At 45.3% G+C, this 12,571-nt stretch overlaps 1 protein-coding gene across 2 annotated transcripts in view; it reads left to right on the top strand.

Moving 5' to 3' along the window:
* LOC137543596 (class I histocompatibility antigen, F10 alpha chain-like) overlaps positions 1-12,571 on the top strand; it is a 110,641-nt gene that overhangs the window by 91,544 nt on the left and 6,526 nt on the right. Inside the window, exons 5-7 of one of the 2 annotated variants that reach the window (XM_068264696.1) lie at positions 3,636-3,743; positions 10,111-10,164; positions 12,040-12,100. In XM_068264696.1, the coding sequence (XP_068120797.1) occupies positions 3,636-3,743; positions 10,111-10,164; positions 12,040-12,077 (200 nt within the window). In that variant the 3' untranslated portion in view covers positions 12,078-12,100. Of the gene's footprint in view, positions 1-3,635; positions 3,744-10,110; positions 10,165-12,039; positions 12,101-12,571 lie in introns of those variants that run through there. The other variant, XR_011025546.1, reaches the window with a different exon arrangement.

The raw sequence follows: 12,571 nt of genomic DNA, 5'->3' as shown, positions 1-12,571 counted from the left end.
CCTGTCTGGCGTGTGTGGTAGGGCAGAGGAGCTGTTCCTCTGCACTCCACAGCTCCACCTGCCGACAGGAATTTCCCTCTGCAGGTGCATTGCACCTACTGCTGGGTTCCTGCAAATTACACGCTTGTGGAGGATTTCCGCGGTGTCAGCGCATGGCTTGTGCACTGATCACGGAGAGAATTCCACAATCGTTACATCTATGCTCTCTCTTTATAGGGGATTATCCTCTATAGCAGGCATGTCCAAAGTCCGGCCCGCGGGCCATTCGCAGCCCCACGGGCGGTTAGATGTGGCCCTTTGGACAACCATCACTGTTCTAGGTGATGCGGCCCGCCCGCCGCATCGACCAGTAAGTCCGCCGCTATTTTCGCCGCAATTGTGGCCGCACATCATGGCTGCGGACCGTCATGGGCCGCATCCATCAGCAGGTTGTGTGGGGCGTGGCGGTGTGATGGCGCGGGTCAAACCCCCTTCACACTCAGCACGGCTGAGTGGAGGGGCGGGCACAGACAAGTGTGGGCGTGACGGCGGCGAGGGTATACACACCCCCTTCTCAAACAGCACAGCGGGCACAGGCGAGGGGAAGACACAGGCAGAGGCGTGTGATGTCATATGCCGGCGCCTGCGACACAGTGGGCCTACTGCGCATGCGCCTGCTCAGCGAGCGCCATACGCGTGAGTTGTGCGCTTGTCATTCCGCGCGGAGGGCTGCTTCCTAGCACAACTACACCAGCGAGTCAAAGGAAAGGAGGTCAGTTAGATGTGACCCCTGCGTGCTTGAGTTGCGCGCAGGGCTGCTTCCTGGCACTACACCAGCACTGAGAGCGAGGCAAAGGAAAGGAGGGCAGTTAGATGTGACCCCTGCGTGCGGCCTACGCTACATGCTTAAAGACTGTTTGCTGCAGCACAGATCTCAGTTTCACCCTTCCCATTAGTGCAGGTAAGTTGTTTTTTTTTTATTTATTTCAAATACATTTTGAAAACTCAGCTGTCTGTTGATCTTTAATGTTATGAAATGAAAAGCATGCCATTTGCAATTAACTTGGCATAAATTTTATTGCAAATGGCATGCTCACAATTACAATTAAATGCAAATGATTTATTTTATGCAAAATAATTCATTTGCATTTAATTGTAATTGTTCAAAGAATGTTCGGAAAAATGTTCGGCCCTCCGGCATGTTCACTTCATCCAAGCTGGCCCTCTTCGAAAAAAGTTTGGACACCCCTGCTCTATAGTCTAACTATATTAGAATAACCCAGGGGGCAAAGCTTTAAGATGATATTTCCAATGGGCCCAAGGTGCCTGATAGTTGTTCAGTACAATACCAGGACGTGTATTTAAAAGGTTCCATTAACCTGTTAATCTCCTCACGAGAGAATGTTAATTTAATATAAGGCTTCCATCTTTTGAAGAATTTTTTAGCATTTTTTTCTTTATGCAATAGTGTGTCAGTTTTATCCATAGTAAACAAGTCTAACATTTCATCCTTGACATCTTGAATGGTGGGGGTGGAAGGATATATCCATCTGTTGTATATAGCTTTTTTGGCTGCAGCAAGAGTTAAATGTAAGATATCTGAAGTTCTAGGGGGATTCCGAAGCCTGATATCATTTTTTTCAAATGAATGGAACAGGAACAATATTGGGTTACATGTATGATGGCCACAGCCTAATCTATCCAGGAACCGAGAGACCTGTTTCCAGAAGCGCTCTATCTTCAGGCAAAACCATATGCAGTGCGTTAGATCAGCATTAGGGTGTCCACACTTAGGGCATTCTGGCTTGTAGTTTGGAGGGGGTTGCTTGTATTTAATATTAAAGGCGTATTTGGCGTTGTGTAGGAGGAATAGGTGGGATTCTCGCCACGTTTCACTAATGATAGTGCTTTTATATGTGACCAGACCATCTAGAATTTTGTCTACAAGTTGGGGATGGGAGAAATATTTTGTCCATTTTTGAAAGGCCAGGGATTTATATTTCTTGGAATTTAGATCTTGTAGGCCTCTATGTAGATAGGATAGGGATTGTCTCTCGGCTCCTGGTCGAAGGAAGCGGTCAAATGGAGTTAACATTAATACTGAAGACACAGAGCTCAGATGTTTAACTACATAGGATCATATTTGTCCATACATCAGAAAGTCTGATCTCGGTATACTCCAATATCTATTCAACTCTGAAAATGTCCACCAGCGGTTTTCCCTGATATTAAATAGTTGGCCTAAGGATTTGATGGCCTTGGCTTCCCATCTAATAAAGGCGTTATGCTGCATTCCCGGTGAGAAGTCGGGTGTACCCCATAGGGGTAGGTATTTGGAAATTCTCCATGGGAGCTTAAACATTTTTCGTAGTTCCTTCCAAGTAACTATTGTGTCTCTAATCACTATGTTGTGCTTTAATCTGAGGGGGAGGTTGGAACATGACGAATGTAGTAAACCAGGGAGAGTCCAAGGTTCGGCTAGGGAGCTTTCCAAGTCGTAGTTGGAAAACTCCGAGGTGTGAGATACCCAGTCCCGGATATGACGTGTCATACATGCTAAATTGTAGAGTCTTATGTTGGGCAGGTTTAGCCCCCCCCCCAATTCTTTGGGTGTCTGTAGTTTATGAAGGGCAATCCTGGATTTTTTATTTCTCCACAGGAACCTGGCGATTTCCTTATTGAGTAATATAATATCTTTATGTTTTAATAAAAGCGGAAGGGTCTGCATAGGGTACAATAGCTTGCCAAAGGTAATCATTTTGATTAAAGCACTACGTCCTGAGACGTTCAAGGGAAGATTGTGCCAGGAGCGCATTTGGGAGATCAATTTCGGAATCAGGGCAGAGATATTTAATTGATAGAGGGAGTGTGGGTCTCGAGTTAGTTGTATACCAAGATATGTGACTGGGCCTTTCGTTATATGTACTCCTAGTGGGTTAGGTGAGGGGATATGTGCTTTAGTTGAGAGGGAGAGTAGTTCACTTTTAGATTGATTTATCTTAAATCCTGATTCTTTTCCCACATCTGTTATTATCTGGAGTATATTTGGGACTTGCGTGGAGGGGTCAGTTAGAAAAATAAGGATGTCGTCAGCAAATAGTGTTTGGGATACCCTAGTTTCTCCTATTTTAAATCCTGGTATGGCAGAATCGATTAGTCTAGTAAGGGGCTCAAGAGCAATATTAAAAAGCAGGGGCGAAAGGGGGCACCCTTGTCTGGTACCCCTTTGTAACGGGAAGGGGTCTGAGAGGAAACCTGGGGTGTAAATGCGGGCTTTTGGCGTGGCATACATTAAATTGAACAGATTGAGAAATTCGCCCGAGAAGGCATCCCAGAGTTTTAAGACAGATCTAAAATTAATGTTTGATGAATGTAAATAAGTGACCTCTGATGAAGCAGCCATAGAACCGTGAAACATGCATCAGGCATTTGTTGGACTGAGAATATGCATCAACATTTTTGATAATTTTATATGCGTAATCACAGATTCATCTCAGAAATTTTTTTATAAGTTCACAAGTGATATTGTCCTTCACAACCTCATGTTTTATGTATCTGTACTAATATTGGCTATCATTGGTTGGGGGAGTGGCCTGTTGTCTGCACCAGATTCTCAGCACATCTCATGTGATGTTTCCTTTATGTTCCCCTCTCAGATCCCAATGCAGGGTCTCAGGACAAGACGTACATAGTAATCGGTGTGGTTGTTGCTCTTGCCATAGTTATTGCTGCTGTTGGAGTCGTTGTATGGAGGAGACGCTCAGGTAAGTCTGATAGATACAAGTCACAGCTTTATTATCTGTATGGGAAACCCAGATATGTACCTACATAGACAGCTCAGGAGGAGCAGGCGGGGTTCTTCCACAAGGCATAAGTGAAGGACCTCTTTATTACCCATAGGGCATTGCAATCTCCCATGATGCCTCACACCAGAATTGCTTCAGTTATCACACAATAATGAGTCACTAAATAGCATATTTATCAGCGGCTCTATAGGCTCAGTGCAGCATCTCTCCCCCAAATGTGCGTCCAGTGAAAAATGGCGCCGGCGAAATAATGGCGCCAGATCGCAGACGATAATGCTTTTAAAAATGATATTTTTCGTTTTAAAGAAATTAATCATCATTTTTGTTTTAGAGTTTTTTTTTTTTTTTTTTCTTCTTTTAACCACTTCACCACTGAGGGGTTTTACCCCTTGAGCACCAGAGCAATTTTCACCTTTCAGCGCTCCTTCCATTCATTCGTCTATAACTTTATCATTACTTATCACAATTAAATGAACTATATCTTGTTTTTTCCGCCACCAATTAGGCTTTCTTTAGGTGGGACATTATGCCAAGAATTACTTTATTCTAAATATGTTTTAATGGGAAAATAGGAAAAATGTGGGAAAAAATTATTTTTCAGTTTTCGGCCATTATAGTTTTTAAATAATGCATGCTACTGTAATTAAAACCCATGAAATGTATTTGCCCATTTGTCCCGGTTATAAAACCGTTTAAATTATGTCCCTATCACAATGTTTGGTGCCAATATTTTATTTGGAAATAAAGGTGCATTTTTTTCAGTTTTGCATCCATCCCTAATTACAAGCCCATAGTTTATAAAGTAACAGTGTTGTACCATCCTGACATAAATATTTATTCAGTCCCTAAGGTAACTATTTATGTATTTTTTTAATTGTACATTTTTTAATTTTTTTTTTTTAATTACAAAAAAAAATAAAAAATTTGGGAGTGTGGGAGGTAATGAGTTAATTTTTTGTGTATAAGTAATGTATTTGTATGTTAAAAATGCTTTAGGGTGTAGTTTTACTATTTGGCCACAAGATGGCAACAGTAACTTTTTGTTTAATGCGACCTCCAAGCGTCCGGGAAAGTACTAGGAGGCTGGGAAAGTTTTTTTTTTTTTTTTTCCACAACGATCGCGCTGCTTATCGGATAAGCAGCGGATCATTGCGGGGCTTAGATCAACAAACGGGAATGGATTTTCCCGTTCATTGATCTACGGGCGAGCGGCCGGCGGCGTGTTTACGAGCGGGAGTGCGTGCTAGAGCAAGCGGGAGCGCGGGCAGCGGCGGGAGCGCGGAAAGTACAAATTTCTCCATCCCTGGGGGGTGAAAGGATGGAAAAAGGGACGGAGAAATTCGTACAGGCGGGGGTAAAGTGGTTAAAACGATATTTTTCGTTTTTAAAAACTAATTATTTTCATTTTAGAGTTCCGTTTCTCGCTACAGAGCTCATAGTTAGCAGAGGCATGTGTGCCCCTGTTAAAACGCCACTATCCCGCGGCTAAACGGGGTCCCTTACCCCCCAAATCCCTTCTGTACAGCGCCGGCTGCGCTTCCTGATTGAGGCAGGGCTAACGGCTGCAGCCCTGCCTCTCAGCGCCGTCTATCAGCGGCGCATCACCGCCTCTCCCCCGCCCCTCTCAGTGAAGGAAGTCTGAGAGGGGCGGGGGAGAGGCGGAGATACGTGCTGATAGACGCGCGTGAGGCAGGGCTGCAGCGGTTAGCCCTGCCTCAATCAGGAAGCGCAGCCGGCACTTTACAGAGGGGATTTGGGGGGTAAGGGACCCCGTTTAGCCGCGGGATAGCGGCGTTTTAGCAGGGGCACACATGCCCCTGCTAACTATGAGCTCTGAAGCGAGATTTATTCTCGCTTCAGAGTCTCTTTAAAAACGAAAAGACAAAAAAAAACCATTAGAACGACAAACATAGTTGGGTTAAATATATTAAAAACCTAAACGAAAAAACTGAACATATAAACATAAACGATAAATATCGTTTTTGAAGTTGGCGCCATTTTTTAACACACAAAAACGATAAATGGCAAGCGATAGCGGTTCTCTATGGGGCGCCTTTTTTTAACGCCGGTGCCTGGCGCCATTTTTCAACGCCCCCGCCCCCCCCCCCCCCCCAAATGTATCCATAACCTCCTCGCATTCCTGGGTTTTTACTGCTTAGGATTCCTGACAATTTTGACACTCGGCTGTTTCACTGTTGATGCAGCAATAACTTTTCTATTATTTTTTACATCCAAGGGAAATATACAGGAACTAGGCTCTCTTTGGGTAGTATTATTTCCCTATTTTTTTCTATTTTAAAGCCATTTTACCATGGAAAATAATCATAAATGCAGAAAATACACTTTTTTCATCTTCCACCCTTCCTATTTTTTATGTAACAAATGCCACTATTATAAAGCACCTCAAAATATATTCCTCAGCTCTTCCCGGTTAAAACCTAACATATGCCTTAATTCATTACTAGAGATTTTGCAAACATAGAATTTTCCATTTGCGAACGCGAACTTACGCAAAAGTTCGCGAACATGCGAACTGCCATAGACTTCAATGGGCAGGCGAATTTTAAAAACTACAAAGAATGTTTCTTGCTTCAAAAGTTATGGAAAAGTTGTTTCAAGGGCTCTAACACCTGGACTGTGGCATGCCGGAGGGGGATCCATGCCAAATGTCCCACCAAAAATTATGGAGTTGACGCAAAGTCGGTTTTAATTCCTAAAGGGCATAAATCACATTATGCACAGCTCTGGGTGTCAGTGGGCTGTGGAGTGTCTCACACAGAGAAATGCAATAGTACTATCAGAATGCAGTGAAATAATATCTCCTGTCAGACTCAAAGCGCTTGCGAGGCAGCCACTAGAGCGAACTCAGTAGGCAGAAGCAGTGTTAGGGAGTCTTGCCCAGAGAGCTCCTTACTGAACAGGAAGAGCCAAGATTCAAACCCAGGTCACCTGTGTCAGAGCCCTTAAACATTACACTATCCAGCCGCTGAGGCAACAGCAGTAGTGAACACACAGCTCTGGCAGTCAGTGGGCTGTGGAGTGTCACAAACAAAACAAAATAAAACAAAAAAAACAACACAGGAGACCGATGTGCTAGCCCTCAAAAGGGCTGTTTGGGGTGCTTTCCCAGAAAGTGAGGAACAAGAATACAGGCCTAGCTAATGCTTTCCCTACCTATCTGCAGCAAGTCTGACCCTGCTCTCACTAACAGTCAGCAGCCAGCAGAGAATGAACCCTATATGGCCACCACAACTGCTTTTTAATAATAATAATAATCCAAACATTTGTATAGCGCTTTTTTCTAGTTGGACTCAAAGCGCTCAAGAGCTGCAGCCACTGGGGCGCGCTCGATGGGTGGGGGGTCCAGGAGGGGGTGCTAGCTGATTGGCTGCCATGTGTCTGCTGCATGTGAGGTAAGGGGTGAAAGTTTGGCTCCATGATGATGTATAGGGGGCGGGTCGAACACGCCATATGATAACAGTTCGCGGAGAATGCGAACAGCAGAAATTCACTGGATACTGTCCACCGGCGAACCGTTTGGGCCATCTCTATTCATTACTAGGCATGTAGCGGACCATTATCCCCAGACTGTGCATCTGTAGTGATCGGATCTGATCACTAGGAAGACAGTTCAGGGCCCTGATAGGCAACGGCAGATCAATACATCTGTACAGGATTGGGGACCTGAACTGTTGCCTTAGTGATTGTATGCGATCACTACAGCTGGCACTACTTAAGGCCAAGTACAGGTGACACATGGGGTTCATAGGCTAGGAAGGGTTAAAGACAAGACAAGACAAATAACATTTATATTGCGCTTTTCTCCTTGCGGACTCAAAGCGCCAGAGCAGAGCAGCAGCCACTAGGGCGCGCTCTATTGGCAGTAGCAGTGTAAGGGAGACTTGCCAAAGGTCTCCTACTGAATTAGTGCTGGCTTACTGAACAGGCAGAGCCGAGATTCGAACCCTGGTCTCCTGTGTCAGAGGCAGAGCCCTTAACCATTACACCATCAGCCAACTGCATTAAAAATTAATCCAAAGCAAAAAAAATATTTTTCACTCTGGTACCATCTTTTAAAACTTATTTTTTATTTTTTTACTTTTTATACTAAAAAAACCCCTTTTAAAGGGATTGATTACTGCTGTAGGAGATAGCAGCAATCATTCATTAAACAGGTGCATGAGTGGCAACAAGTCGACAGGGATGTGCAAGGGCATACACATGAGCGCATAGCGGCTGCTGTTAAAGCGGACCTTAAATCAGAACGTCCTCTCTGCTCTGAAAGATACACAACAGCATAATAACCTTTAAAGAGAACCCGAGGTGGGGTTCTCACAATGAAATCCCCATACAGAGGCTGGCTCTGCCTATAGAGCCCAGCCTCTGTTGCTAGTCAGATCCCCCCTAAATCTCCCCTGTGCTCAGCCAGACCCCATAAATTACAGCCGCGCTGTGCGACTGTGTTTACCTTTCTAACGTTAGTCTCGGTGCTCCCCCCGCCTCCTGCTGAGCTCCGTCCCCGCCCGCGTCCCTTCCCTCCAATCAGGGGGGAGGGAAGGGACGCGGGCGGGACCGGAGCGATGCAGGAGGTGGGGGGAGCGCCGAGATGGACGTTAGAAAGGTGAACACAGCCGCTGCTGACACGCTGCGTGTCGGCAGCGTGGCTGTCATTTATGGGGTATTGCGGAGCGCAGGGGGGACTTAAGGGGGATCTGAGTAGCAACAGAGGCTGGGCTCTATAGGCAGAGCCAGCCTCTGTATGTGGATTACGTTGTGAGAACCCCGCCTCGGGTTCTCTTTAAAAAAAAAAAACATTTGTTTGTTACAGCTGATACAAATCCTAAAATAAATCTGCACTGTTTGTACTTCCTGGTTCATGGAAGCAGACCTACTGTTAACAGCCAGTGCTTTCAAATGAGTTTATCTGCCAACTCTGTGGCAGTCATGTGACACCGGGGAGAGATCAAATTACAATTTGTGATTAGACACAGAGGAGGGGGAATTAGACAGGCTAAACTCTCTAAATACATCCAGGGTGCATTTCTCTGATTTCCTTTGTGAGTCTCACATCCTGAAATCTTCAGTGTGGCCGATCAGGACGTGAGACTCATGTCAGTGAATCCTAAGTGGTTAATGAGGAGAGAAGACCAAAAAGAGGTTTTGGGATTTTTTTTCATAAGGTTTACCCGAGGTGGATTCAGAGGGGCAAATGGGACACAGAGACATGTTTCCATCTAAATGCCATGGTAGACTAATGGGGAGGGAGCTTCCTTAGCAGGAGAGGCACTCCTGCATAATCCCCTTTCCCCACCCCTCTCACTGGCTCTCCCCGCCCCTCCACCGCCTCTCCTCTCTGCGGTATGTGTTCTTAGACGAGAGCACACAGCAGCATCTGCAGCATCATAGCCCCAGGGTCACAGACATTTTTTTCAATATAAAACCAAAGCTAACAAAAAACTGGAGCCAGGAGTAGTAGAACAGGTGGTGTGTTTAGGAGTGGTCGGGGCTCTACCTGACCCAGCTAGCCCCGGAACAGGTGGTGTGTTTAGGAGTGGTCGGGGCTCTACCTGACCCAGCTAGCCCCCGGAACAGGTGGTGTGTTTAGGAGTAGTACAGGGCTTTACCTGACCCAGCTAGCCCCCGGAACAGGTGGTGTGTTTTTTGTAAGGTATAATTACAGCTTGAGTTTACTTTAAAAAGATGAATGAGGAAAAGTTGTTCTTGCATTTCTTTTTTTATCTATGTATGAATTGCAGGGGATAGGTGAACTTACTGACTGCCAGGGAGGGCTGAAAAATGATCTCCAGGATTTCCTTTGCGACAATGTGATGGGATTTACAAATTGAAATCAGATTCACCGATTTCTCAATGTTCTCATAAGAACCTTATCCAGGGATGAGCCAGAACGAATTTGCAAAAAGAGTGCAGGCGGTGTAAGCGGGACTAACTCCCCTAGGCCACCATCTCCTTTCCAATGCTCTCCATGCTGCTCTTCATCTTCTGACACTTCCGCCTTATAAACTGGAACTTCCACTGTGAAGACAGAAGTGTCAGAAGATGGAAGGCTTTGGAAGGGAGGTGGCAGCCTGAGTTGACCCCCGCTTACACAGCTCATGCTTCCGTACATTCCGGGACTTGAGGCTCATACACATGTCCAACTTAATGCACAGCCATCCACACAACAAGACGTTTACACGACAAGTACGTACACACACACCAACCAACTAAACAACCAACTCACTTAAATACTGCATGCAAGCTAAATGAAGAATGTGATAGAGAAAATGATTTCCTGATGCTAATCTCCTCTTTTTCTGTATTTCAGGGAAGCGTTCTGGTGCTGGAGGTGCTGCTACTAATGACTATGTTCCAGCTCCCAGTAAGTCATAGTATAATATTTGCTTCTCTTCTACAGTGTCATTATTACATGTGTGCTATTATAGGACCAATATCGTGAACAAATTGTGACATTTAAAATGCATACATATAAAGTAAAATTCAGTATAGATTTCTTGTTTCCTATGTTGCTGTAATTTACAGTAGCTATAGCGTAGTATAGATACAGATGTGCCAAAAGGATAAAAGTATCCAAAAAGTTTAAAACATGAGGAGGCAGTGGTGGACCTACCTCCTCCAAGCAGACGCAAACATTGCCAATGTGTTTATCAAATAGAAAAGTTTATTTACATACTCCGGGGGACAGTGCAACACGTTTCGCAGGTTTGATCCCACTTCATTAGACAATAACAATGGAGTAATCGCATAGCATATGTGTCAGTAGAAGAGCCAGGCACCTCTGTCCTCCAGTGGGGTCAGGTCCAATCTTCCCATCTGCCTATACAGTGGTTGCCTTTAATTTGGCAGTGGTGCCCCAAAATATGCATAATCTGGCACGGATCAACCAAAATACACGTATAACCCAAAATACATGTAATCTGGCAGCAGTGGTTTCCCCAAAATACACATAATCTGAAAGCAGTTGTTTCCTCAACATACACATAATCTGGCAGCTGTTCCCCAAAATACACTTAATCTGGCAGCAGTGGTTCCCCAAAAATAGTTACTCTGGCAGCAGTTCCCCCAAAATAGGTGCCCCCTGTATAGGTAGCCAGGTCTATAGGTATCCCCAGTGCAAGTAACTAGGTCTATAGGTGTTCCAAGTATAGGTAGCCAGGCCTGTATGTGTCCCCAGTATAGGTAGCCAGGTCTATAGGTGTCTCCTGTTTAAATAGCCAGGTCTATAGGTGTCTCCAGTTTAGATAGCCAGGCCTATAGGTGTCCCCAGTATAAGTAGCCAAGTCTATAGGTGTCCCCAGTTTAGATAGCCAGGTCTATAGGTGCCTCCAGTTTTGATAGCCAGGTCTATAGGTGTCCCCAGAATAGGTAGCCAGGTCTATGGGTGTCCACATTACAAGTAGTCAGGTCTATAGGTGTACTCAGTATAAGTAGCCAGGTCTACAGGTGTCTCCAGTTTTGATAGCCAGATCTATAGGTGTCCCCAGTATAGATAGCCAGGTCTATAGGTGTCCACAGAATAGATAGCCAGATCTGTAGATGTCCCCAGTATAAATAGCCAGGTCTATATGTGTCCCCAGAATAGGTAGCCAGGCCTATATGTGTCCCAATAATAGGTAGCCAGGTGTCCCCAGAAGGAGGGGTGGCAGCGCAGTGAAGGGGAAGCAGGGCACAGTGGCAGGGAGAAGGGGGCTGCCCCCCCCTTCCTCGCTCCCCCATCTAGTGTGACAGCGGGCAGCAGGTGCAGCGGAACACTACCTCCTATACCCAGCACCAGAGGAAGATCTGTGTGCCACTGGTCTGGTCTAGGCAGTGACGTCACCAGACCAGTGGCGCATAGATCTTCCTCTGGCGCTGGGTATAGGAGGTAGTGTTCCGCTGCGCCTGCTGCCCGCGTTCACACTGCTATTCTGGAGGGGAGAGCGAGGAAGGGGGAGCCCCAAGGTGAGGGAAGGGGGGAGACGGCCCACCTTCCCCGCCACTGTGCCTTGCTTCCCCTTTATTGTGCTGCCACCCCAGGGAGGGCACCCCTGACCACGGGCCCTTGGTATAAATTATTATATAGTGGAGTTACAGAGAGACTGCTGGCAGTTCTTCTTTTTAATGTTTCAAAATTTAGCAGTAACAACAAATATAAAGCAACATAAAAAGTGCCTTGCTTTCTATTCGGACAGATTTATATTAGAGTAAATAAAGAACTACAAGTGCACTAATACTAGCTGCAATTATCTCTTTACAGACAAAGAAGAGAATCCCTCCACCTCCTCAGATTCTTAGCAGAGCTCAGCATGAGCTGTAATGTAAGTGCCGAAGTCCCATCTCATCACCCGTCTGCCTGTTCTCTGCTCCTCTATTCCTGTTACAGGGTTATCACTTCTGTCATGCAGGGAATGCTGCAGGAAGAGAGTATCTGTGCCATATAACATTCCTGCTGGGAGTCACACATGGCATCACTATTATGATGTGTTTTACTTGGTGGGGTCTGATCACGGTAGTTTCTAGGACAAATAGCAATTAGGGAGGGAAGAAGACCTGCCTCTAATTACCCCACCCCTAAACACAAGTGGGTGTGGCTACAGAGAAAGCTAAGCAGTGTGTGTAGTGCATAGTGGGAAAAGTGGGCATAGTCACAACTAATAGTGGGCAGAACCAAATACTGAGCATAATAAACATGTAGTCCTTGTTACTTGCTGTAGCCAGTGAATTAAAGAGGACCAAAATTATAAATTACAGTTTGCTTTAAACCTAATAAGTTGGCAAGATATATAAAA

The sequence above is a fragment of the Hyperolius riggenbachi genome, unplaced genomic scaffold (assembly GCF_040937935.1).
Source record: "Hyperolius riggenbachi isolate aHypRig1 unplaced genomic scaffold, aHypRig1.pri scaffold_113, whole genome shotgun sequence".
NCBI classification, from domain to species: domain Eukaryota; kingdom Metazoa; phylum Chordata; class Amphibia; order Anura; family Hyperoliidae; genus Hyperolius; species Hyperolius riggenbachi.
Note: the sequence above shows the minus strand (reverse complement) of the source record. Positions and strands in the feature narration are given on the sequence as shown.